The 27,051-nt window shown below is 35.0% G+C and overlaps 1 protein-coding gene across 1 annotated transcript in view; it reads right to left on the reverse strand.

Annotated features, from left to right (window-relative positions):
* The window catches only part of gnaia (guanine nucleotide binding protein (G protein), alpha inhibiting activity polypeptide a), a 30,077-nt gene extending 11,808 nt beyond the window's left edge, over window positions 1-18,269 (reverse strand). Inside the window, exons 1-5 of the mRNA XM_056451973.1 lie at window positions 17,796-18,269; window positions 10,072-10,114; window positions 5,893-6,034; window positions 5,595-5,752; window positions 3,184-3,312 (exon numbers count right to left, since the gene is read on the reverse strand). Coding sequence (XP_056307948.1) covers window positions 3,184-3,312; window positions 5,595-5,752; window positions 5,893-6,034; window positions 10,072-10,114; window positions 17,796-17,913 — 590 coding nt within the window. The 5' untranslated portion in view covers window positions 17,914-18,269. The remainder of the gene's footprint in view (window positions 1-3,183; window positions 3,313-5,594; window positions 5,753-5,892; window positions 6,035-10,071; window positions 10,115-17,795) is intronic.
* Between the last annotated feature and the right edge of the window lie 8,782 nt (window positions 18,270-27,051).

Genomic DNA, 27,051 nt, shown 5'->3' on the forward strand with positions numbered 1-27,051 from the left:
CTAGTCTTATACTACATACACTATTGAAAAAAACTATCCATCTAAAAAATAAAAATGTAATGCCATGGAAAAGTTGATTTTTTTTTTATTATTTTGTAAATTAATTCTAATATTACTACATCGCTTATTACTATATTAGGATAAAAAGACACATTTTATTATCTACAAGCTTAGATAAATTAATCATTAGATAAAACTGCATTCCATTTAATATTGCATGAAATTCATTACTTTCGTTGTTTTTATAAGCACAAAAGCTATGCAAAAAGCTATACAAATATATTTTTTATATTAAATATAAGGTACTGCATGACAAAACATTTCAATTGACTGGAGTTGAAACAGTAAGACAATAAAAAAAGTAAGAGGGTGTGTCTGAAGTTGGGGCTGACGCGATCATCATAGCAGCGTCAGCCGATGAAATTAGTTTACAATTGGCTACTGTTCGAGCTGTGGTATTTGCACAAAGCGATCTGATTGGCTGACGTTTCCATTAGCGCTTAAAAATTTATGCCCCATTCACACTCACTCTTATTCACCTTGAGTGGGTGACGTCAAGCGTTGCCAAACTGATACGTGTATCTGTCGGCGTCGCTTCATCAATGTTATTCGCTGCAGAAGTTGGGAATTTCTCAGCTTTTCAAGCGCCAAAGGAAGCGTCAGCCAATCCGATCAATTTATACAAATACACCAGCTCAGACAGTAGCCGATTGTGGACAAATTTTATTGGCTGACACTTCTATAACAATCTCATCAGCCCTACACTCAGACATGCCCTCTTGCTGACGCTGAAGCCCGTGAGAATCGGGTGTTAAGAAATTTTCAACTTCTGCAGTGAGCAACACCGACGGATCCACAATTCAGTTCAGCAATGCTTGACGTCACACATTCAAAGTGAATGGGAATCGTTGACGCTGACGCCCTGTGTGAATGTGGCGTACTAAAGAAAAAATTTATCAAGTAATCAAATCTAATTACACTCCATGAAATAAATGGATCCAATTTTTACAAAATGTACATTAGTAATGATGTCATTTACTTTGGTATGATCAGAATTTGTCTGATGTTTCAAATCTAACTACGTACATATAATTTATTATTCCCTGATGAAAATGTCAATTTTGGGGTCAAAATAAAAAAATAAATGCAAATGAGCGTTTCTCTTCACCCTGTGCTCGAAATAGAGCAGTGTTTAAACATCTCTGCATAGATAATGTGAGATGCCATGTTAAAAACAATGATGGGATGAAACCATCAGAACCATCAGAAATGCCAGCATTAATGATAACTGTATTTAGTTTATTTAGCCTTTTTGCAATGATGAATGAGCCACAAACAAACATGGTTACAAACATTCACTACATTCCTTAAATAAACATATACTTTTAATTAAAAAAAAAAATAAAAGCATTTAAAAAGCTCATTGAATTTAAAAGCTATTTAAAGCACCCTTTCCCATGGCTTAGCATCACTAATCTAGTTCATAACATACCAAGAATAGATCTTGCTTTTATTAGTATTGTAACTTTGAGTTTGAGTTGTAATTGAGTTATATGGCATAGCTTTTATTGTGATTTATGTCAATGTGTTGTTTTGTATTCATTTATACATTTTTTATTTATGTATATATATTTTCAATTATTAATTTATAGTGTGCAAATATAAAGAACTGTTTATCAAACAGCAATTCAGATTTCTTTTAAAAGTCATTTTAAAAGTATCAGTTGGTGACCTATAAAGAAAATCTGGGTATACCTAGGAAGAGTCCAATATTAGGAGTTCAGTTCTTGGAAATAGCCATACAGCGAGCCTCAAACCCCATTGTTTTATCATTCTCATGTAAATTCCGTGAGTATAAAACCCTGGTGAAAATCAGGTTAATCAGAACACAATACAGACTGTTATGTTGCTCACGAGGCTAGTCATTAGCACGCCTTTAAGATTTGCATGTACTTTAAGACCTGCCCGAGAAGCCACGTCATCAAAAGTTAAGCTTTCAAAACACAGACTGATGTTGCACACAGGATCATTAATATGCACACCGCAGGCACCAATTGATTGGCCACAATGTTTCCTAGTGAGATTACAAAACTGATAATTTTCCTTTCGTATTTTTAAGTTTATATAAAACTTGCTATGCATTAGGGATGCTCAGATCGATCGGCCGATAATCACATTTTTCGTTTGGATTTGTACTTATTGTTCTGGCCGATATCATGAACTCATCGCAAGTGTTCGTTTACAAGTTTACAAGCAGAGGAAGACGCATCCGGGTTATGTGCCCAGATTAAGCATCAGCAGCGCTGATGGTTTTCTATGAACAATCGGTTCATATGCGAGACTGAATGCAAAATGCACAACATACGAATAATAAATTTGTTGAGTAAGGAATAAGTAATTCAATACGGAATTATTCAGTAATCCAATATGGAATGTTTCATTTATTATTTTAATTTGTCATGTTCATTGTGAAATTTCAACAAACACACGTAGAATGTTGAGCATAAGTGTGTAGTTAGAAAATGCATGTTTAAAAATAGTGTCTTGAGTAGTTAACTATAGCTATAGTTGAATAGTTAACGATAACTTTAAATTTTCTGAAGTGAAAGAACAGCAATACACTTTATTAAATGTCATTTGTTTATACAGAGGTTAATATTAATTCCTGGCTCTGATTTCATTTACATCAAGCTTCAAAATGCAACAACATATCTGTGTTGGTCTGTTTTTATTAATTTATTTTTTATTATTATGGTTTAGCATATATTTTATCCACAACACAACTCAAGACCAAAATCGATTACTTTGGTGGTTTTCATAGAAAGCTTGCTCACTCCACATAGGTAAAATGAACCTTCACCACTTAAGTTAACAAGCCATCTACTACAATTGTTAAAATATTTTGAGGGGGGGGGGGGGGATGGAGCACGGAGCAGAGCTCATTAACATTCACAACTATTCTAAATATGGTCAATATGGAGATTCTGATTCTAGCGGTATTTTATTGGGAAAAAATGAGCATATAAACCAGTTTCTGGAGATTTTTCTTTTACTCAAGCCACATACTTACTATCTAGATTTCACAAAAATAAATAAATGAATTAATAAAATCAATGTCACTGCTATAGGAAAAACCCAAACATTAACTGACCCTAGTTTTGGATTGTAAAATTAAAAACTCACTTGAAATGAAGATCCTTGAATGTGAAGTGGGTCTCCACTATACCAGTAGTCTTCACTCTGGTCCTCAGGACATCTTGCTGTGTTGGGACATAGGAATCACTGGATATTCTCTCCAGATCATTCAGGTAGCTAAAAAAAGAAAATACAGTTCAGTTCATTCAAAAAAATATATTCAAATATACTTAATTCTTTAACACTTTATCTGTAAAAAAATAAGATATTCGATCAGTTTATTTGGGAAAAAATGTAAGTTCTAATGCGACTCTGCTTGATTATTGCACAAAATGAAAAAAATTCTCCTTTTCTACAACATCTCCATACAGGTGCCAATGTTGTTTAAAACAACTAAAACGTATAATGCATGCCAGGTCAGTAGTTGGCGATTTCACTTTAACAAACACTATACACATGGGCTGTATCCGAAACCGCCCCCTATACCACTAACAGTGCATTATTTGAGGGAGCAGGCAACTGTAGTGGCCCAAAAGCATAGTGGATGTTCTGAAGTGCACTCAATTAATCCCACAATGCACCGCAAAAGCAAATGTACACCAGAAGTACACTCAACAGCTAGAGAATACCCATAAAAAATTGCAACCATTTATAATATTAATATACATGCACATGCAAAATTTGTTTACACTAATCTTACAAAAGTTCACACAGATAAAATAGGGGTTTTCAAAACACTTTTTTTTCCAAAAGTTTGTGTTGAAGTTCTCCAAAATGTATACTAATGGCCCATTCAATAGCCTACTCTAACATCTGCAATTATAAATAAATAAATAAATGCAACATATAACAACACATACAGCCCCTTACAGTCTCCGATATGTTACCAATTACAGAAATTACAATTACAATTGTCCGTTTCTGAAAGGATGTCAGAAGCACTTAAATACAACACGGCAGATTCTCCTCTTCTTCTTGGCTTTGTGGCTGTTCATCAAAATGACTACAAGGTTTGTTTTAGCTTAAGTCGACCATGGCTCGTTATCATATGTATACAGTATTACGTTGTAATGTCTCGGCTGTGTATGGAAAAAAATGGCGCTTATTTTGTTTTCATTCTCCTGGCTTGGCACTAGTAACGTATCTCTGTAAACCAATAGCATTCAGTTGCGCGTCTAGCTCCATTAGTTACCTTTTCCAAAGGATACCTAGCATGACAAAAGGTATCTAAAAAGTGGTATGGTTTGCTTTTTGGTACCTCTTGACAGTGGAAATGGTCAAAAAAAGTGTACCGACCCGTACCTACCACTCAGTGGAAACGGACCATAAAGTGCCAAAGCACATAAAAAGTTCCAGTTTTAGCATACTCAGAGCTAGCATTACACCATTTTCAGCTCAAACAATAGCACGAATTTGAGGAGGGACTATTTGTATCACTTACCAATGGTAATTAAGTATGATTAAAAAAATTAAGTATGTGATTTGTGACTTAAACATGAACAATTTAAGTTGTTTAAGTTGTTGATCTTGCAGAACTTCAGCCTAAAATTTGTGCAGACTTTACAAGTGTTACATGATAATGCAAACAGGGGGTCTGAAATTTTTTTATAAAGAAATTGATACTTTTATTCTGCTAGAGTACAAGAAACCTAAAGTATTAAGACCTAACCTAAAGTAAGATTATATGTTGACGGTGAGGTGTAGTTATTCAAAAATAAATCTAAAGACATATATTATTCATTTTTTTAATCAGGACTCATTTGTTCACATGGTTCACATGGTTAGAAACCTATATAAAAGCATTAATAGAATGAAACAAGTAATTTTGACTTGTACTGTAGTGCAGTCAAATTATAAGCCTGAAAAATAGCCCTGATGGACAGTCAGTTTTACAAACACGGTGCAATTTTCTCCTTTTAGTAAACATGCATAAGCAAGTTTTGAGTGTCCCCTCTAATACTGTGTGGAAATGACTATAAGAATATAAGCAAATTGTAAATAGCATTTTTAGACTTTCACAATATTATCATTCATTCATACCATTTATTTTTCATAATAAAATGAATTTTTAAAAATACTTTGTACAAAAAATGTTTTTTTTTTTATTTTAAATGTTAAAATATCCTCAGTGACATTTTTTTTATTTAGAATTTGAAATTCTAAAATCACCCTCACATCATCTTGCTCATCTGGGTTATATGCAAACGGTATGGGTTCCCAGAATGCTTGGAGAGCACAGCACAAATTTGCATTTTTGAAAAGTTTGCATAAAGCATATTTGAATCATAGGCCATAATGGATGGAATAATGTCTATAATAACTCAATGTGAAAGAAATGTCGGCACACAGCGCACGTATGACGTGGTCAGAAACCACAATGTAAATTGGAGGAGGATTACGTGGTGATCTCAGAGGTCATTATTTGAGAACCAGGCTAAAAGCATGACAGATAAACTCACTATGAGGCAGAGTCATTGAGCTGGTACTCTCTGGAGCGAAGAAAACAAGCCTTTACGCCTTCATCCTTCCAGAGCCGCTGGATTATTCCGGCCAGATCACTCGTCATGAATCCCTCATCTACAGAGCCGGCCATCACAAACAGCTGTCTTGCGTCATCCTACAACAGTCAAGTCAATCAAATGAATAATGTATTCTGTTTTTTCCTCCATTTGCAACTTTAGCATTGCATAAATAAGTGGACTGGAAATTCTCTGGCCTGCATTTAACCCCACTTTGCATTACAGCGACAGCACTTACAGCCCGTGATGAATCCGCAAAGTCAATCCTCAGGCGGCCCATGGCTCTTATGATGGCGATGATGGACTGAATTGTGTTGCTGTAAACCACGGCTCTGTATTGTTTGCACTCTTCCTCTGAGTAGCCCGCTTCATGAATGATTCTGTGGGAGAGAAAAACAACAGTTGTTAATTGAAGTAATAGAGCTACTGGTTCCTGGCACGTGTAATGTGAATATAGTCCTTGCTGAAGATGCTGGAAGTGTTCGGCTGCTAGCTGTGCCAAACAACACCCATTAAAAGTGAAGGTTTAATCACTGTACTTGCTTACAAAGTGCAGCAGGGAGGCTTTTGTAAGCCAAAACAGGTATGAAGTCGATGAGTTTTTAGAATGGAGGTTTGGTTAAATGCCTGAAATAGAGTCTGCAACTGATAGAATCTCAAGAACTATTCACAATTTATTCTGTGACGGTATAAATAGCTAAAATAAGTTACTTGTTTTTTAATGAAATAAATTAGAGATAACTGTATTTTAATAAGTGGCTAAATTTAAACAAAATTCGCAGACGCTTTTGTCCAAAGTGACTTACCAGGGTTTCTGCAACTTTCATAAAGTCAAATTTAAGACTTTTTAGGACCATTTTGAATGAAATGTTCAAGTTCAGTTTAGCCCTGTATCAGTCTAATGATTAGCCGCATTTCCACTGTCGGGCCAGTGCGAGCCAAGGCTTTTATCGCCCGGGAGGTTGAGCAGTGATCAGTAACTGACCAGTAACTATGTTTTTTTTTTCTCCTTTATTTATTTATTTTTTGGCAAATGTTCTCGTGCATGATGGGAAAACTAGTGTAATGACAGCGGCACACCTTCTTGCAAACTCAGCCTCTGCTTTCCCTTCACCCAGCTGGCTCGCTTTGGCCCAAGATATTCGGTAAAAGTAAAAAAATAATTTTTTAATTGACAAGTTTAACATTGTTTAAATTAGATGTATTGTGGAGACAATTGCAAAAATAAATCAAAAACATATATTTGCAGACTGAGTATAACTTCCATTCAACCTAACGCGTTTCTATTATAAATGCTTAAGTTTCATGCATAATTATTAATAATATGACATCTACTCCTTACTTCTGTAAAGAGTTTTTCTAAGAATGGAAGATAATGTAAAGGGATATACAGTATTTCTCTGTTCATCATGAGAAACAGTGTCATTTTAGTTTTCTTTCCCTGATTAGGGAATTTAATTTGGAGGAACTTCTGTAAAAATGTCTAACAGCTATTGTAAATTGTATCTCTTTGCAATAAAAAAAAACTTAAATATAAACTTAAATATTTAAAAAATTGTTGGTGATTGGATGGATGCCGGCCTGATCGGGTGGCTTTACTTGGACAGAAGAAAATTAAGACTGGTTTCAAACGATTTAAAAAACACACATGCAAAAACTGGTGCAGGTGTTTAAAGTGTGAGAGAGATGAAAGGGTGTGTTTTCTGCAGGTGGCTTGTCATGTCCACTCACCTGAGAGACACTCAAAATTAAGAATGTTTTGGGGTTGACGTGTGTTGGGTTATAGAGGTTATCAGGGACATTAAGGGTACATTTTACACAATTGTCTTATTAACATATGCTAGAATCTTTCACAATCTGAAATATTGTAGCTTTTTATTCTTTCCAGAAATGGGCTGTCCAGTTAGATTTGAGCTTTAGACCATATGCCGCTCTTAGAGCTGCTCCAGTTGCACAACAGAGTGAGACTGGAAGCACTAAAGTATAGTATGTGGTTCTGAAAACTAGTAGACACTGAAGTGTTGAAAGAAAGCTTGTTCTCTTTGGTGTCTAAGCAACAAAATTTTAAAGAAAAACTATTCAAAAACAAAAAAGAAACTGTGACAAGGAACTGCAGAGGAAAGGGGACAATACTGTAATGCATTGTGTATTAAAAGTTGCACAGACTAGTTGACAACTCGACTTTATTGCTCTGCCATGACACTCTTTGAATGATGTCGACTAATCGCAGTGCGCAGATCATGTGATTTTGACATAAACAACATGGCAGCCTTACACACAAGTACTGGTCAGAAACCCGGTGGGTCATTCCAAAGCATTTTGAATCATCACAAAGGGGTTAGCCAGTTTGATCGCCCCATGCAAATACTCAACTAACCAGCTGCGTTCATACAGCACTGAAAAAGTAAAGTGATTGGCTGTTGTCCTGTGAAGCAATGGAACTAGGGCTGACTGATAAATTGCATGCGATTGTCATGCGCATTATTCTATTAACCCTCCAATCAGCTGTGAATCTCCAGCATTTACTACACAAAGTCATAGTTCTCTGCCCAATTATGCAAAATTTTGCTATCGATATCATCTTGCCAGACAAAAAAAAAAAAAAAAAAAAAAAAAAAAAAAAAAAAAAAAAAAAAAAAAAAAAAAAAAAAAAAAAAAAAAAAAAAAAAAAAAAAAAAAAATCGCAAACAATCATTCTGTCATATTGATAGCTGTTTGCGTATAGATTCTTAGTGAATAATGGGCTTTTGAAGTAAATTTGCAAATGTTAAAGCTGGAAGCATGTGCAAATACCACATGCAATTACCTTTTTACTCAAAACTTACTGTGTTTGAATTAATTTCTTCTGTGAAATGTAACTTCTGACACAAAACATGCAACATATTTCATAATAGCATTCTAAACAGTGACAAAGGGATTGCATGATTACATACTTTATACTTCTGAGTAAATTTACTACAGATCACATCACCGTCCCGCGGACATATGGTGCAGTAGCACGAGTTCACGAGTAGCACGAGTTCGAATCCCGGCTCGAGGACGTTTCCCGTCTCTACCCCCTGTCTCTCTCCCACTTCACTTCCTGTCGATAATACTGTCCTATCTACTTAATAAAATAAATCTAAAAAGGCCAAAAATAAATCTTTCAGTCATTCAGCCTATTGTGTATTAAATGTATTAAGCCAGATAGAAAAAAAAAGACAAAATAAATACAGGCTGCCAAAAACACATTTTTCTGATCAGCACTATTTTGTATAGAAGTTTTTTCCTAACACAATTAAAATGAAAATTCAAATGCCTAAAAAGATCAAACAGTAAATGAAACTCTCAAAACAACTATCCAAATGATAAATCAAATACTCAAACTATCAAATAATGAATCAAAATGCATTCTCAAATATGAAATCAAATGCATTTGATATTTGATAAACTCGGCATAAACCTGTTATGATTGAATTAAATGCTCAAACCAGCACTGAGTTGATGTTGAAAATTAAATATGACACATTTGAGCATTTTGATTTCATACTTAATGCATTTTGATTCATTATTTGATAGTTTGAGCATCTGATTTATCATTTGGGTAGTTGTTTTGAGAGTTTGATTTACTGTTTGATCTTTTTTAAACATTTAAATTTTCGTTTTAATTGTGTTAGGATGAAACTTCCATTATTTTGCATGACTGCGTGCATTTTCTTTAGATCATTGCTTCTCAACCACGTTCCTGAAGGACCACCAGCACTGCATGTTTTGAACATCTTTTTTGTCACACCCATTACAGGTCTTTCAATCTCTGCTAATGAGCCGATGATCTGAATCAGGTGTGTTTGGTTAAGGAACAACAGAAAATGTGCAGAGCTGGTGGTCCAACAGGAATATGGTTGAGAAACACTGCTTTAGGTGATCAATGTTTGGTGTTTAGTTTAAGCTACTCAAATAATGAAAAAACCCAACTGTGGTGTAGTTTTACAATTTAGATTTTTCCTTTGGATGATTTTATGCAAGCCTAAAAATGTAAAGTTCATCATAAATGAAACGCATCAGAAACAATCACTACTGTTAGTCACAAATCTTTTTTTTAAGCAATATTCAAAAAGTCAATGGGAAGTTCCTATTGGGTTTCGACTGAGGGCAGCAGGAAAATGCTAACTCCCTCACTTCCTACAAAAATACGTGATCACTGCAGCACTCTATTGCTTAACGCTAATGCATTTGAGGATGTTTCAAATGTTAAAAGGTTATACGACTCTGACAAAGGGAGGGAAGTCCCTTAATAAGTCAAGATCATAGCCAAACGATTATGTAAGGCACATTTAATTGCCATAGACTCTGCTATCTTTTACATCCTGTGTGATATATTAAACATTATGGAAACAGTATGACATATTATGATGACATAACATGGGGTTACACTTACTTCATCTGTTTGACAATTGTGCTCTTCCCGGATTCACCAGCGCCTGCAAAAGACAAGCAGAAAGAGTGCGTGTTAACCAGATGGACACACACCCAAACATTCCAGCTCTTTTTTCAGCTCAATAAAAGAGTATGAGGAGCAGAGTCTGAGTGATCAAACACTCGTGGCTTCTGCCAGCTCAGCAAATGTGGAGTCGGTATCAGATTGAGCGGGACGTTCATTTCATTTCCATCCCTTTGATTTCACCACATGTAAAAACTGGGTAGAGAGAACGCCTTATCAATTTAGACCCTGAAAGAAATATGGAGTTTTACTGAAAATAAAACATCACGTTGCATCCGTGACAAACAAAGCAAAGGGAAGTGGGAAAACTGATGTCATGTGAAATGGCAACAGAACAGAAAATAAAATGGTTCAGATTTGTGTAAAGTGGATATTCCAGTCTGAACCACAGCATCTGACTTTAACAACCACCAGCGATGTGTGGAAGTGTGTAGGTGCTAATCTTAATGGATTAATTAAACGACACCTCACTGTAATGGGATTACTGACAGACTTTTCTAAACAGATTAGCTATGCATCTAGATATGCCAGTTGGCACAGGTTTGATTGCTGGGAACAGACAGCAGACTTAAAAAAAAGAAAGCAAGGGAATGTCAATATGGATCCTAAGATCCCCACATAAAAAAAGCTGTCATATTTAAATTAATACTCTTAATTATTATACACAGTGTTTCCAAAGTTTGGGGTTGGTAAAACTGCAAATGTCGTTGTAAAAAGTCAAATTATTGTAGAGCACTACGACTTCACTCATGCAGAAAACAAAGATGGAATTGCAAAATTGTAATAATACAATTAACATGAAACGCCGCAGAATTTGGTAAATGTTGAATTAATAAAAACCACATTTAAAATCAAAATTTGGATCAGTCTAAATATTAAACTTTAAATTATAAGTATTTACCATTTACTAAATACCCTCATAGCTAATGTACTAGAAGTATGTACTAGTGATAACCTAAAATTAATAATAATAATAATAATAATAATAAATAACCAATTAAATCAGGGGTCACCAAACTTGTTCCAGGAGGGCCGTTGGCCTGCAGATTTTAGCTCCAACCCTAATCAAACACACCTGAACACGCTAATCAAAGTATTACTAGGTATACTTGAAACATCCAGGCAGGCAGGCTAAACCCTGCAGGGACACCGGCCCTCCAGGACCGAGATAGGTGACCCCTGAATAAAATGAAAAATCGAATAATTATCTAAAACTTTGCAAGAAATGAACTTGAAGGTCCTGAAATGTAATTATATAGATGTTAAAAAAGCATCATATTTATTTGTAAAAGGTCAGAGTGCATATGAAGAGTTCAGATCCAAAAACCTTTTAAGGCCATCTGAAGTTCTCCTAAAATGAGCATTATTCTCAGCCTCCTATGTTTGTGTTTAGTTATTTCACTTTAAAAGCAATGGAAAGAACTCATTCATGACTATAAAAGTAAAATCACTGAGCCTACACAGAGGAGTTGGAAAAAAATGCTAAATTTAGAAGAAATTATCCAATGGCATTTTTTGTTTTTTGCATCTAAACTCTTCCTTTGTTAACCGATAACCATTAAAAGAGACTCTCTTAAAATATAGCAAATGAGATTTGATGACAAAAAAAAAAATTATGATAATTTCTAATCAAATATAAATGCATTTTCTATGGTTTTGTATGTTAATACATTATACTCTTGGAGAAATATTTTAAAATACTCTATTATTAGCATCATTAGTTTTGAGAATCACATGATCCTTCAGAAATCCTTCTGATTCATTAATGTTGAAAACAGCTGTTCTGATTAATGCTGTTTGGAAGTGTGATTAATAGAAAGAACACTTTAATCAAGAACAGCATTAGAAAAAAAAAACAATGCATACACACTTTTGGAGGAGACAAGATTTTTTTAAAAAGTGTTGCTTTTAAATAGTAAAAACAAAGGTTTTTAGATTTATCCACACAAATATTTAGTAATATCTATATATTGTGCCTCTGCATTACAGTTTTCAAAATTAAAAATAACTTGGGCAGGTTTTTGGGCAAGCTCCCTTGCAGCTTTCCGCCTTCCGTGAGACAAGAGTTCATCCGTTTACCAAGCGAACGTTTCAATTAACCATCTCAGTTGTGGTTAAGGATGTCCCTGTGGGAGGATGTCTCTCTCTCTCAGTCCCAGAGCACAAACACAGCAATTAGGCCACATCAGCATCTCTCGCCCAGATTCAAACCCTACTGCGACGAGACCCGACACAAGTGTGCTGCACACTTCCCCCAGAGACCCCCACAAAACTCCCACATGAGAGGCTTGTGCTGCTTCATGTTCAACTGTACCATCAATCGTCCTTTGAGTTTGTAATATTACCCAAGAAGCAAATATTGATTTCAATATTTTAACATATATAAATGGTTCCTCCATATTATTTATCAAATATCATTTATGGATAAAATGCATTTGTAAATGTGTTAGAAACCTCTTAGAGTGAAATTATTCTGTTGATATTTTGAACAATGACGGAAACCGATTAGTTTGTAAAACAATTGAAGTCACTGCTTCTGGTTTCCAACATTCTACATAACTTCACTTGCATTTACCAAAAAAAGGAAGAAGCTCAAAGCATTGGAAGAACTTGAGAGCAAGCAATTTTCATTATTATGCTTTAAAGCATTAGTCCACTCAAAAAAGAACATTTGTTTATCAATTACTCACCCTCAGGTCATTCCAATACACAGACTTTTCACTGTGACTTTTAGACCTCTGTTGTCTTCATTAGTTTTTAAAACACAGATTTCTTTACAATTTAAAACGGCATCTTCGGATATTTTTTCTGCTGGAGATACTGTTGTCCTCAAAAACAAACAAAAAAAAAAAAAAAAAAAAAAAAAAAAAATCGTACTAATACCTTGGGAACAGTATTACAAAACATTTTGGTGGCTTTAAAACCTTGACTTTTCCAAAGCTCCGTATACCTTGAAAACGGTTATAGTCACATGCCTAGATGCTTCATACGAACCACTAAAGTCAGATGAAATGGTTGGACAACGTTTTTGGCTTCTTTTTCTGGACTTAGAGCATATGGGGACAGTTGCTGTCTATGGAGGACCAGAGAGCTCTCGGATTCCATCTAAAATATCTTCATTTGTGTTCCGAAGACAAATGAAGATCTCAGTGGATTTTTACAATCCTTTAATATGAATCACTGGACGCTTAAAGTATTGATGAGTTCAAATCTTTAACCATCACAAATAGATTGTGCAAACTTCTATTACAATTATTAACGACAAATTCTCAAAAAAAATCCATTGACAGACCTGATTTCTTATATTTTTCAGCTTCAATTTTTAATAGATTTTTTTACTCCTTTTTATTATAATTACAGTTTTTTAGCCTCACAAGTGTTCCTTGAGCTTTGTATTATGACTCCATGATATTGGAAAAATCTGATATTGCAATATTTAGTTTTTCTGCGATAATTATTGTGCTATAAATACAGTTTCACAAGGTAGTTTGAATAGCACCTTGTGATGGTATTCTGAAGAGTCTAACAGTATTCAGGTACAGAAATTGAATAATCACACTGTAAAAAAATGCTTTTCTTACTTTGCTTTGTCTCATTTCTAGCCCAAATACCTAAAAGAAATTTTTAGACGAAGAAAAAAAAATAGTTTGTTTTAAAATTCAGATGAAATAAAGAAAAAAATTAAGATTTTGGTCTTTAAAAACAAGCAAAATTATCTGCCAGTGGGGTAAGTTAAATAACGGTTTCATTTTGAAATGTAGATATTTGGACTAGAAACAAAGACAAAAATTTTGCTGAAACAATATATTGTGCAGCCCTACACTATAAAACCCAACAGTCAACTCTGGCCCAATCCCAATTCTACCCCTTAACCCTTCCCCTTTCCCTTACCCCTCGCATTCCGCCAAGGGGTAGGGGTGTCCCAATTCTCTTTAGCTTGAAGGCGTAGGGCACCACAGGCGTAGGGCTACAAAAATAGAATTGGGACTTAATCAAATGAAATGAGTGTAGTTAACTCAATTTACTAAAAAGTTAATTCTACTCATTTGAAAAAAGTTTTGAACTTAGTGTTGAAGGTAATGAGCTAATACCTCATTACTTCAACTTAAATGAAGTACGTTCACAGTACTTGTATAGATTAGTTTCACTCAAATGGTTTGTAGCAATCGGTTTCCTCAAACGGTTTGAGTTGCCTTAACTTATTGGGTTTTACAGTACTCAGTTGGTTTGAGTTCTCTTCATTCATTGGATTTTAGTGTGCTCAAATTGCTTCATTTACTCAAATGGATTAAGTTCACATTACTCATTAGGATTAGTTTTTGAACTTAAATGATTTGTTGCAATCGGTTTCCTCAAATGGTTTGAGTCACTAGGGGTGTCAAATTAATTGTTTCTTCGGTGCACCACGATGGAGGTGCCACGATGCACAGATTCGGTATTGGTTCAGTAATAATCATAACCAGTTACTATGTAGTGATGTCATTTATCTCATATGCGCCATGTCGCTGTAGCTTACTATGGTGAGGGAATCAAGAGCCAATCACAACCCTTTGATTGGTCACGAGCTCAACAGTATGGGATGTAAGAGAACTTGGTAGACAAAGATAAGAAAGCGAGTGGGATTTATATTTGTTTATATTATTGGCTATAAATGCTTGTGTTGTGTAAAGGAACAGTTTATATATATGACTGTTTGTATTAAAGGACAAAATTGTATTACAATTATATTTATACACTTTAATACAAGAATTGCTGCTGTAACGAAAATCTAAAACTGTGTATGGAAAGCATCGTCAATGCACCCTGATGCGCCAAGATATCGAATTGAACCGAATCGATGGCATGATAATCGTAACCGAACCATGAGACCAGCGTAGGTTCACAGCTCTATGGAGTTAGCTTAACTTTTTGGGTTTTACAGTGTACTTTGTATGATTACAATTGAACCACTGAAGTCCCATGGACTGTTTAGAAATGTTTTTGGTTCCTTTTCTGGACTCTGAATGTCTTGGGACCATTGCTATCCATAGAGGATATCTTAATAAAGTCTTAATTTGTGTCCGGAAGATGAACGAAGGTCTCAGGGCATTGGAATGACATGAGGACGAAAAAAAAAAACTGAATATTTAATTTTTTGGGTGATCTAACGTTTAATGTCCCTATGTTTCAATGATATTCTGTCAAGTCAAGCTATCAATATTTTGTATTAGGGGTTTGTTCAAATCCACAACCATAAGTGTTAGCAATTACACTAAATGCAAGATGCAAGTGTCTGCTGCCACATTGTGAACCTGACTTCCAAAGCGCTAGTTTCACCTTTTGTTTGGTCTCCTGTGACTGCGTTTATTGTGCTGTAATTTAAGCCAGCATTTTGGTTTCTGAGCAACCAATGACAGTGCCGGAGAAGCGCCCAATAGCATGCTCTAAATGGTGAAGTAATGTGCATCTTCTCTGAATTATTACATGCTGATGGCCATTTGTGATGCTCGTTGACTTCTGACACACACAATTCTTCAAATAACCAACCGTGAAAGTGCTTTCTCTTCTCACCAGTGGATGTATTATTAGAAACAACCCTGGCAGTGACCATTTGTCCTCTTCAGCAGTCTAAACAGGAAGTCCTGCCTGTTTTACAGCAGGCGTAAGGACATATGTTGTCAATCCCCATTGCCAAAAAGCAAACAAATCCAAGAACAGAGCACACAGAGGGCGTATAATGAATCAGCACTTAGGGGGAATCCAGTTAACTAGATAATTAGATACCAAGTCCCTTAAGTTTGATGACATAAGAGCAGGTTTTAAGTCCTCTGTTTATACAAAGAGAAAAAGAGCAACCGATGGGAAAATGGTCTGCATAATACGAGGGTTATTAAATTGTCAGATTTAACCATTATTATCATTTCACGTGCAAAGAAAAAAGCTAAAGATATTGACAAAGTTAAGGTGTGTTCACATTTAAATTCACAGGGTTTATTTGGCTTATTCACCAAAACAATTTAAGTAAATTTCCCTTCAAACTGTCATTTAACACAGAAAGTAAAAACATTAAAAAAATGTATGACTTTTAAATTAACTAAACCACTTTAAAAATGTCCTGGGCTTAATCTTGTGGTGTTTTATCAATACTGAGTCATAAATAAAGTTGCATTTGGAAGACCTGTATTGAAATATAATGTCCAACAATGGTATAATGGTATGTTTTTATGTCTTTGGTCTGTGTTGATTTCATATCAGCTGAAAAAAAAAACAGAGTATATTTGGAAGCAGAGGCAGAAGCATATTATTCACAGATCTCCATCTGCTTTTCTGGCATGCACAAATGCTCAAATAGAATAGTTCACAGTTCTTCAAATGAACCCCAAAATAACAGAGCAATCACTCACACCTTTAATCAAACCTAAGGGAGAACACATTGTTATTCATTTTCTAGAGCTTTTTTCGATAAGTGTGTGGCATTTTCTCTAAAACAAATATATTAAAGCCATACACATCATCAAGAATCAAGAAAACCAAACAAATATTTCAATCACGAGAAAAGAATTAATTTGGCTTCATTTCTTAATATCGCCCCCACCCCAAAAAACAAAACAAAAACTAACATTCAAATACTGGAAATGTACAGAAGAAACCTATGCAAAGCAGGATTCAGAAACTGAAAAACAAGTGGCCTCTATGTAAATCACAATGAATTTACAAGTCAGCTTGCTTTAAAGGTGAGGAAAAGCAAACAGTAACCTGCAAATAGGGTTTAAATATTGCAAATATATTGAATTTGACTTAGCATAGGAACTTCTCTAAGAAAATCTAAGGCTGTACTGGCATAAATTGTATTAAAAATGTATTCTATAGAAGAAAAAAAAATCTGTGGAAAATATTTATTTAATTTACATTTTTTACAAGAAATAACAGTACTATTTTTTGAAATATTAAAATTACTTTATTAAATGAATATAGTGGAAGGAGATACTCATGATTAAAATATAGAGAAACAATTTCTTTTAAATCTAGACAAATCAAAGAGGGTAAAAAGCCTAAATTAACCCCTCATTCGGCCATTCCAGACTTGTACGATATTAGTAAAACCACCAGGACCACTTTTTAAGCCCATTTTAGCATCATCCACCCCAGTTTCCTCCAAGCACCCAGCAGGACATTCCATATGCACAAGCTCATTTATCATAATTAAATGAGGGTTAGGCTAATCTATCAGATTGATCTCACTAAACCAATCAAGGGAGATTAAATTAGATTAAACTAGTCTTTTGTTGGCTAGATTAGCCGAGAGCCGTTTGCTCCAAACTGGAAAATATGCAAAACCAGTGCGTTACTTTAAAACGGTCGAGAACAAAAACATAAAATAAAAAAGTCTTTTACATCACTTAGGCAGTTATTTACTTTCTATAGTATAGAAAAATATATCTATATCACAACGCTTAATCTACGGGAAATGATTCGAGAGATAAAATAGTGGATTAGCTTTAACATGCTAGCACATTGACTATGAAAAGAAATAAAAGTTTCCAGAGAGCATACATACGAACCAAACTACTATATTATTAACTCATAGCGTGTTAGAATATAAAAACAAGTGATAAAGCATTCCACGTGTTGTGAAATGTATATTTTACGGCTTTTTCCATTACCAGATCGGCTAAACTCACCCAGCAGCAGCAGCTTGACCTCTCGCGACGCTTTCTCTCCATCATCCCGCAGGTTTTTGTCAATCATTTTACTCCTCTCCTGGGCGCTCTTGTCGTCCGAGCTCAGGGTGCACCCCATCTTTTAGGAGTTTAAAAGGCTTCTAAATGATTTAAGAAGTCAAAGTGTCTAAAAAAAGTAAAGAAATATCATACACAGGCGGGTAAAATGTGGAGCCACCCGACGACTCACGCCCAACTCTTTCACACACGCGCACCGCCGCTTTAAACTGGAGTTTTTTTAGTTTCCGGAGTTTCTAAAGTTAAAAGTATAAAAACTGACGGTGTCTGTAATCAATCGAGTGCCTTTACGGCCATGGCTGATTGAGAGAGTGAAATGAAGTCATTAACTGCCAGCCTAAGGCTCCGCTTCTTCCACTGCTGTTAAAGTGTCGAACAGATCAGATCGGAGGAGTTTCCTGTTTCTTTTCATACATAACCCCCTCTACGGACGCGCGCCTCATGAGCGCGCTCCCACACTCATGCGCGCACTCAATGTGCACGCGTATTCGTGTCAAATTGTTCTCGGATTTTGATGTTGAAATTGTATTTTGTACGCATAATCATTAATCATTATCATTTTTTTATATTTAATAATCCTTATTCATTCATTCAGACCATATCATGTCTTTGATTTTCTGTTTTGTTCTGCCATCCTAATAACTAGTTTAATTAAACTCTAAGATGAATTCCAAATATACTGGTCAATATCATCCAAATGCAATAAAATTATAGTATATAAAATTCTCCTTTAATTAATATCTTCAAAATGTATAGCATTTCATAAAATGTTGTTTCAGCATTATAAATACAGGATTATATTAAATCTGTAATATACAGGATTTTTTTTTTGCAACAATAAACACAAACATACAAAAACACACACAGATGCCAGCATGTACGCACCCCCACACACATTCACACATATACACTACACACACATGGTTATTGATTGTTTTTTGGGGGTGGTTAAGCTGCTTCAAAGAAAAGAAATAGAAAATTTCATTAAAATAAAGCATAGCCTATTAATTAAAGATAATGTGGTTTTCAATTTTTTTGTCCCAAGACCCCTTTATAAGGAGGTATTCCATGACTTTCTGACCTCAGAAATGTGATTCAAAACTGCTTTTGCACATGTAGGCCCAATCCCAATTCTGCCCCTTAGCCCTTCCCCTTACCCCTCGTTTTCTCATAGAAATCAGTCAGGTTTGGTGAAGGAAAAATCATGGTTTGGGGTTACACTCAGTATGGGGCGTGGGAGACATCTGCAGAGTGGATGGCAACTTCAGCAGCCTGAGGTATCAAGACATTTGTGCTGCCCATTACATTACAAACCACAGGAGAGGGCAAATTTTTCAGCAGGATAACGCTTATTCTCATACTTCAGCCTCCACATCAAAGTTCCTGAAAGCAAAGAAGATCAAGGTGCTCCAGGATTGGCCAACCCAGTCACCAGACATGAACATTATTGAGCATGTCTGGGGACAAGATGAAAAAGGAGGCATTGAAAATGAATCCAAACAATCTCTCGGAGTCCTGCAAGAACGCTTTCTTTGCCATTCCAGATGACTTTATTAAGTTATTTAAGTCATTGCAGAGATGTATAGATGCAGTCTTCCAAGCTCATGGGAGTCATACACAATATTAATTCTTTCTCCACTGCACCATGACTTTATATCCTATACTGTACATTATTGCTTTAAGTAGCAAGACTTTTGTCTAAGCAAAATCAGGCCTTACTCATTCATTCATTTTCTTTTCGGCTTAGTCCCTTTATTGTTCTGGGGTTGCCACAGCGGAATGAACCGCCAACTTATCCAGCATGTGTTTTACGCAGCGGATGCTCTTCCAGCTGCAACCCATCACTAGGAAACATCCATACATACTGATTCACACACGGACAATTTAGCCTACCCAATTCACCTATATCACATGTCTTTGGACTTGTGGGGAAAACCGGAGCATCCGGAGGAAACCCATGTGAACACAGGGAGAACATGCAAACTCTACACAGAAATGCCAACTGACCCAGCCTAGGCTCAAACCAACGACCTTCTTGCTGTGAGGTGAACGTGCTACCCACTGCGCCACTGTGCAGTCAGACCTTACTGTCCTAATTATATAATTAAAAATCAAGGCATGATCATTTTATTTTGGTAAAATAAGCTTAAGAGTCCTTTGCCTTTCATATTAGCCACTTCTGATACCAAATGATTAATTAGAAGTCAAGTTATTTTTTGTTGTTTCTAAAACTTGGACAGACAACAAGACATTTGTCAGGTAGTGTAGACCAGGGGTGCCAAAACTTGGGGGAGGGCTGGTGTTCTGCAGAGTTTAGCTCTAACCCCAGTTAGACACACCTGGACAAGCTAATTAAGCTGTTTCTACTACAAGCTTCCAGGTAGGTGGGTCAAAACCAATGTCCCTTTCAGGCCAAGTCATTTCACTTGGCATACATCTTTAAAACGCCTTTCAGGCAGTGTGCTCAGTTTGAATAGGGAAACATCGAATTCTCCAAAACACTTTGCCAAGCTTATGATTAAATTTCCTTTTTGGAATTACCAATCAAGTTTCTTAAGCTTATTTTTTAAATGTTCATATCAAACAAAATCTGCATTTTTTCAAGGTTGCCCAAGCTAATGCGCGAAGGGAACGAGATAACGACGACAACCTCATTTATGGCCATGTTACATATTATCATCTTCTGAATAATGCCTTGTCCGATCGCACTGGTCTTTTGAAGTAATTCACAACTTGCTTTTGATGGCACATCCTCTTCCAAAATGATAACAACAATTTGTTTACAAGTTTGTGGGTGTTCAAGTAGTTGCTGCCATGTGACTTGCATTCAATGGGACTGACTGTACCTTGCGTTTTTTCAGATTGTGACGCATAGTGATCGATGATATGCTCCTGTACTAGAAGGCCATTCTTCATTCGCCATATTGACTGTTACACTTTCCCCCCATTCAACACTATATGAGTAATATGTCTTGTGTATTCTCTAGTCTTTGGCTAAACTTTGTAGGACGTCAGACCTCCAGGACTGAGTTTGGGCACCCCTGGTATAGACGGACTGAAGTGCAAACTTTTAAAAATGGAGGCTATTTGCATTTTTTAGAGCGTAGTACCTACTGAAAAAAAACAGCTTAAACCAGCCTAGGCTGGTTGGCTGGTTTTAGCCATTTCCAGGCTGGTTTCCAGCCATTTCCAGCCTGGTCTTAGCTGGTCATGCTGGACAATGACCAGCTAAAACCAGCTTGACCAGTCTAGCCAGGCTGGGAGCCCAGCCAAAACCAGCTATGTCCACCTTAAACCAGGCTGGTTTTAGCTGGATTTAACTGGTCATTTTACAGCCTGACCAGCTAAGACCAGGCTGGAAATGGCTGGAAACCAGCCTGGAAATGGCCAAAACCCCTCTAAAGTCAGGCTGGTGAACCAGCTAAAACCAGCCAACCGGCCTAGGCTGGTTTAAGCTGAATTTTTCAGCAGGGGTCTCTTTATAGGTGGTTGAACATGAATAATTTCTGGAGGAAATGGCGATGAATGAGGCCACATCTGGTTGGCCGGGTCACAGGTCTGACCAATATTCAAATAGATTCAGATTTAGGAGATTTTCTTATAAGAGGCACAAAACCATATAGAAAAAAAAAATCAAAGGATGAACTCATACATAAGCTTTGGAAATATTATCATAGCCAGCCTTATTATTTTACATACTATTTAAATTTCAAATATGATGAGTATGCAAAGTTTCCAGCCATATCCGTGACTATAGTGTATTTTCCTAAAGTACCACAATGAAGGGCAGGGAACACTGTTTAAAATGAGGCTGATCGACATGCAACTGAACATTTATTACACTGATTTCAAGTGTCAGCCATTGTTAGGATTTTATGACATATTGTGCTCATTTAATTTCTGCAAATGGATTAAAAAAGTAGTTATAGGTAAAGCCAACACCAAACTATCAGATGGCCACTAGAAAAGTCATTTTATGTTTTATTATTTCATTTTTATGCATCTTGGGTGTCATCTAAAAACAAAGATATGGAATAAATAACGTTGTATACAATGCATTTAAATTATTCTTAAATTATGACAGTATGAAAAAAACAGTATGAAAAAAAGAAAGAAAAAAAGAAGTGATTTCTAAATTTACTATGACTTGTACTTCATTGCAGACAATACAACAAACATTTAATGTGTTTCTGTTGATTTTTATATATATTTTTTTTTCTCGTAATAAACATGTTCCAATTTTGGTTCAATTAAAAAAAGTTGGAACAGTTTAGCATTAATCACTTTGTAATGTTTCCATTCCTTTTCACAACAATTAAAAAACATTTTGGGACTGAAGACATCAAGTGATGAAGCGTTTCAGGTGTAATTTTGTCTTATTTTTTTCTGCAAACAACTCTTAAGTTGGACCACAGTACGGAGTCTTCATTGTGCCATTTTGCACTTCAAAATGCTCCACACATTCTCTATTGGAGACAGGTCGGGACTGCAGACAGGCCAGTCAAGTACCTGTTTCCTCCTCCTCCGCAGCCAGGACTTTGTAATGTGTGCAGAATGTGGTTTTGCATTGTCTTCTTTTATAAATATGCAAGGGCATCCCCGGCAAAGAAGGCAGCATATTGTGCTGCAAAATCCAAATGTACTTTTCAGCATTAATTGTTCCATTAAAGTTACCTTTGCTAAGGGCACTGACACAACCCCATACCATTACAGACCCTGGCTTTTGGACTTGTTGCTGGTAACCATTTCTTCCAAAAAAATATTTCCACAGTGTGATGGTCCATCCCAGATGCCTCCGAGCCCAGAGAAGTTGACTGTGCTTCTGGACACTGTTAACATATGGCTTCCTTTTGGCACAGTACAGTTTTAATTGACATTTGTGGATGTAACTATGTATTGTGGTACTTGACAAAGGTTTGCCAAAGTAGTCCTGAGCCCATTTGGTGTGTCGCTTATTGATGAAGGATTTTTGATGCAGGGCCGCAGAGGGATCAGAGATCACAGTAGTTTAGCTGAGGCTTGCGCCCTTTTCCCCTATGCACTAAAATTCCTCCAGATTCCTTGAATCTTTTAATTATGTTATGCACTGTTGAAGGTGAAATATCCAAATGTCTTCCTCTCTTTCTTTGAGGAACATTGTTTTTAAACATTTCAATAATTTGATCACATACCTGTTCTGATCTTTGACCCATCTTTGCTCTTAAAGGACTAGGCTTTTCTTAGATGCTGCTTTTGTACCAAATCATAAATACAATCACCCGTTTCAAATGAAATCATTATTTAACCAATTTACCTGATTACTAGCTCTAAACTGCTCCTGTCCCAACTTTTTTGGAATGTGTTGCAGGTCTGAAGCACATGAAAGGATATATATTTTTACAAATGAAATGAAGTTGACTAGACAAAACATGAAATATTTTGTGTTCATATTGTCTGCAATGAAATACAAGTGTAAGTAAATTTGGAAATCATTTCTTTCTTTTTTTATTTGCATTTGCATACTATCCCAACTTTTTCTGATTTGGGGTTTATAATATTTTATTGCAGAATGCTTGCATTTTCAAGCAAATTATGTTTTATATTATAAAATGTAATATTTAAATTATTTCATTTTGTTTTTTTAATTTTGGAAATAAAATGTTTATTTGTTATTAAATACATTTACCTTATTAATTTAATAAAATATCAGAAAAACATAAACATTTTAGTCACAATTATTTACATTACATATACAGTATTAATTGTCTATTTGATGCATTTGGGAAAAACATTATAGGCTTTATAGAATTTAATGATTTCAATATTTATATAATTATGTACATATTAATAACTGCATATACACTTCATAATGTAACATAAAATGCAAATATGTGAATATATTACCAACATAAATCAAGTTTAACAAATTATTATCCATCAATCTTCTTCTTATATGTAATGAAATTTCTGAAAAGCATATGATTTGCAATACTAATTCATTTTTAAATGTATATACATTATTAATACAACCTATTCAAATGTATTCCAAATGAATAACTCACACAATTATTTACATAATAATTGCATTAAAATTGTACATACTAACATAAATACAAAAATTCCTCAAATCATAGTTTTATTTAAAGCTTATAACAAAAAAAAGTACATTTCTAAGTCTTTAACAAAATAATAAACAATAAGCTATGTGTGTTTGAAACAACAAAAGGACCTGGCACATATTTTGCATTGTAAATGGCAGGCTGCAGTAATGCGTCTTTATGTTTGATGAGACAATAGGGATAATTGTGGTTTCTCCAGCGAGGAGAGACTTGTTAAGCTGGAGAACTGATTGCTTGCTGTGCAGCTTGAACGCAGAAACAATGCTGAAACAGGACCTGAGGGAATAAATGTGCGTATGTATGTGTTTGTGAAGCTGCGTTTCATGCTTTGCTTATCCTTGCTAACTATTTTATTGAAATTAATGATATATATTTTGATGATAAACAACATGCATGGCAAGCTTTATAGTACGAGTTTGCATATAAACCTTCCTTCTTATGTCTCATTTTGGTTTAAAGAATGTTTTTTGTTTTTTTAATTGAGATTTTTTTAGATGGATAAGTCAATGTTTAATCACACCAGCACCACCATGTGGTTGTAAACTGCAGAAACTCAGACTACTGTCAAGCAGAGAGCGACGTAATCAAATATTATTTACATAATATTTACAGCGAGATAAACAGACAGATGCATAGACAGATTTACATAGAAAATAATGCAGGTCATTAAACAGAGCCTTGGGGCACTCCTGTGCTCAAAATGACTTTAATTCAGAACGAGCCTGGTTAAAGGGGTGGTTCTTTTTTTTTTCTTCAAAAGTGGACCATTTTGCAAATATTCACTTCATTTTCTATTTAATTATGAGGTTTAATTTTCAAAGTTTTACATATATACTTGGGGGAAAAGATTACATCTGTTAAAGTTTTAAATTAAAACAGTAGCCGATTGTGTCATTTATTAGGCAATAAACTAAGCAGCACAGTCAGAATTTGGCTGTTAGAATATTGAACAATCAAACCATACACTGTAAAAAATTATATGATCAATTAGTCCTAACAGCATATGTTTTTAGGTCATTGTAACTTATTAAACTAAGCTAATCATGTTCTAACTTAATTTTTTAAGTTACGCAAACTGTTTTAAGTCAGTTTGACATAAATGTTCAATGGACTCATAAGGTTAATTTCATTTAGCTTAAAAATTTAAGGCAAACTGGATTTTTTTACAGTGTAATAATAATAATAATAATAATAATAATAATAATAATAATAATAATAATAATAATAATGTAGAGCTTGACAATTTTTCTAGCCTCTCATAAAAAAGTAAATTAGAAAATTCATGGATAACAACAATAGTCAAATTAGTATTAAAGAGCCCTTATTATACATGAAATAGGGTCATATTTAGGTTGTAAGGGTCTCCAACAACAGTCTAATGTGCATGCAAGGTCAAAAAACCTCATGGTCTTCATGGTCTTCACCTTCACCTTCATGGTCTTATAATCTGCATTTATTTTTACCTAATTATACCAGCGACTCCCATATGAATCATTCAGCGATTCATTTGTTCCCAAACCCTTCCTCAGCGCGAAGCTAATTTAATTAATAACTTTAATTTGGCCGGGTTTTGGTGCTTCACAATTTTTTATTGATGATTTGTTTATTTTTTTCAAGAATAAGGTCCAAGATCTAGAATAAAAGTTCCTTGTAAATTGTAAATGTCTATTTAACAACAATACAGTTGGTCAGTAGTGAAAGATGACTTCACTTTCAGATTCTGTTTGGTCTTTAAGCCTTTTATGGGTGATTTTCAAAATGTATGATGGCTTAGCAGTCAAAATAGGACAAATGAGCTTATATATGGTACAAATTCTGGACCTTTGTCAGTGGGGGGTGGGTCTTTCGAACCACCTGAACACCCCTTGACAACGGGTCTGCAGATCATTGTACTCTTTACAGATCTTCTAAAGAGATGGTCTAAAGTCCTAGATTCATTACACAGTGTGCCCATTGGTCTCATGTTTTAATAGTCGGTCAAATAAAACGTCAGTCTTGTTGGTATTAAAAGCTAAGCTAAAATCAATGAATAATATTGATTTTAAGGTGCTGAATGTGCTTGCTGATCACAAGGAGCAGAGTTAAAGTAGCATCCTCAGTGCTTTATAAGCAAACTGCATTTGGTCTGACAAGTTGGAGTTTGACAGCGTTATAATGGGAACAGGAAAACACACACCTTGCCTCTGAAGCCTGTTCTGAATACCTTCTCTTACCCCTTTTTCTTCAGCTTCTTCACTTTAAACGTGGGTATCTGTACGTTTATAGGGATAACTATAGGATATTGCTAATTCTGAATGCTTTTTTTTATCATTAATTTTATTTTACTGTTTTCTGTCAACAACCCCACATGAAATTTTTTTTTAGTGTTTTCGAACTATAGTGTATTATTCTGTGAATGTGGGTGATTCTTGAATTGCGAGTACATTTTGCTTCTCCAAGATAAATCTTCTATTATATTTCAAACTCAAATAATTTAATTAAGCAGTTTTTAATTATAACTCAAGTTATGTAATCTCCAAAAGTAATGTTTGTTTGTGTATTTAGGGACATTTTTGTCTCAAAATATTAATTTTAAGACTCCTAATATAGCTATTTTGGAATCATACATTCAGCTTCAATTATCATAAAATAATTAAGTCAAATATTTCAACTTGCGTTCTAAATAAACATTTGCACGAAACATCTATTTTCTATATTATCTAATTTCAGTAATATAAAAAATACATGTTGTGTTGTTCTGTTTTGTTCTGGTCAACTCTAAACTCTTAAAAATTTAAAAGCACAGGTAGAAAAAGCATGCAACTTGCTTCTGACCTGCTCTGGATGGCATAGAGGTATGTCATTTTTCTTCTTCCATTAATTTGTACAAAATGTTTAGGATACACCAATAGTACCAATAGTAGATAAATAATTTGTAAACGCGGTTATTGTAATTTCATTAATTGTCTCATTCACAATTTAAAAACAATAATATGATGAAAATACATACAATTCTGTTTAAGACATGCCATGTAGTTTCTGGTTTGATGAGCATCATGGGCTTCATTCATTCATTCATTTTCTTTTCGGCTTAGTACCTGAGTTTTTCTCAATAGCTTTGG

The sequence above is a fragment of the Danio aesculapii genome, chromosome 25 (assembly GCF_903798145.1).
Source record: "Danio aesculapii chromosome 25, fDanAes4.1, whole genome shotgun sequence".
Classification (NCBI taxonomy): domain Eukaryota; kingdom Metazoa; phylum Chordata; class Actinopteri; order Cypriniformes; family Danionidae; genus Danio; species Danio aesculapii.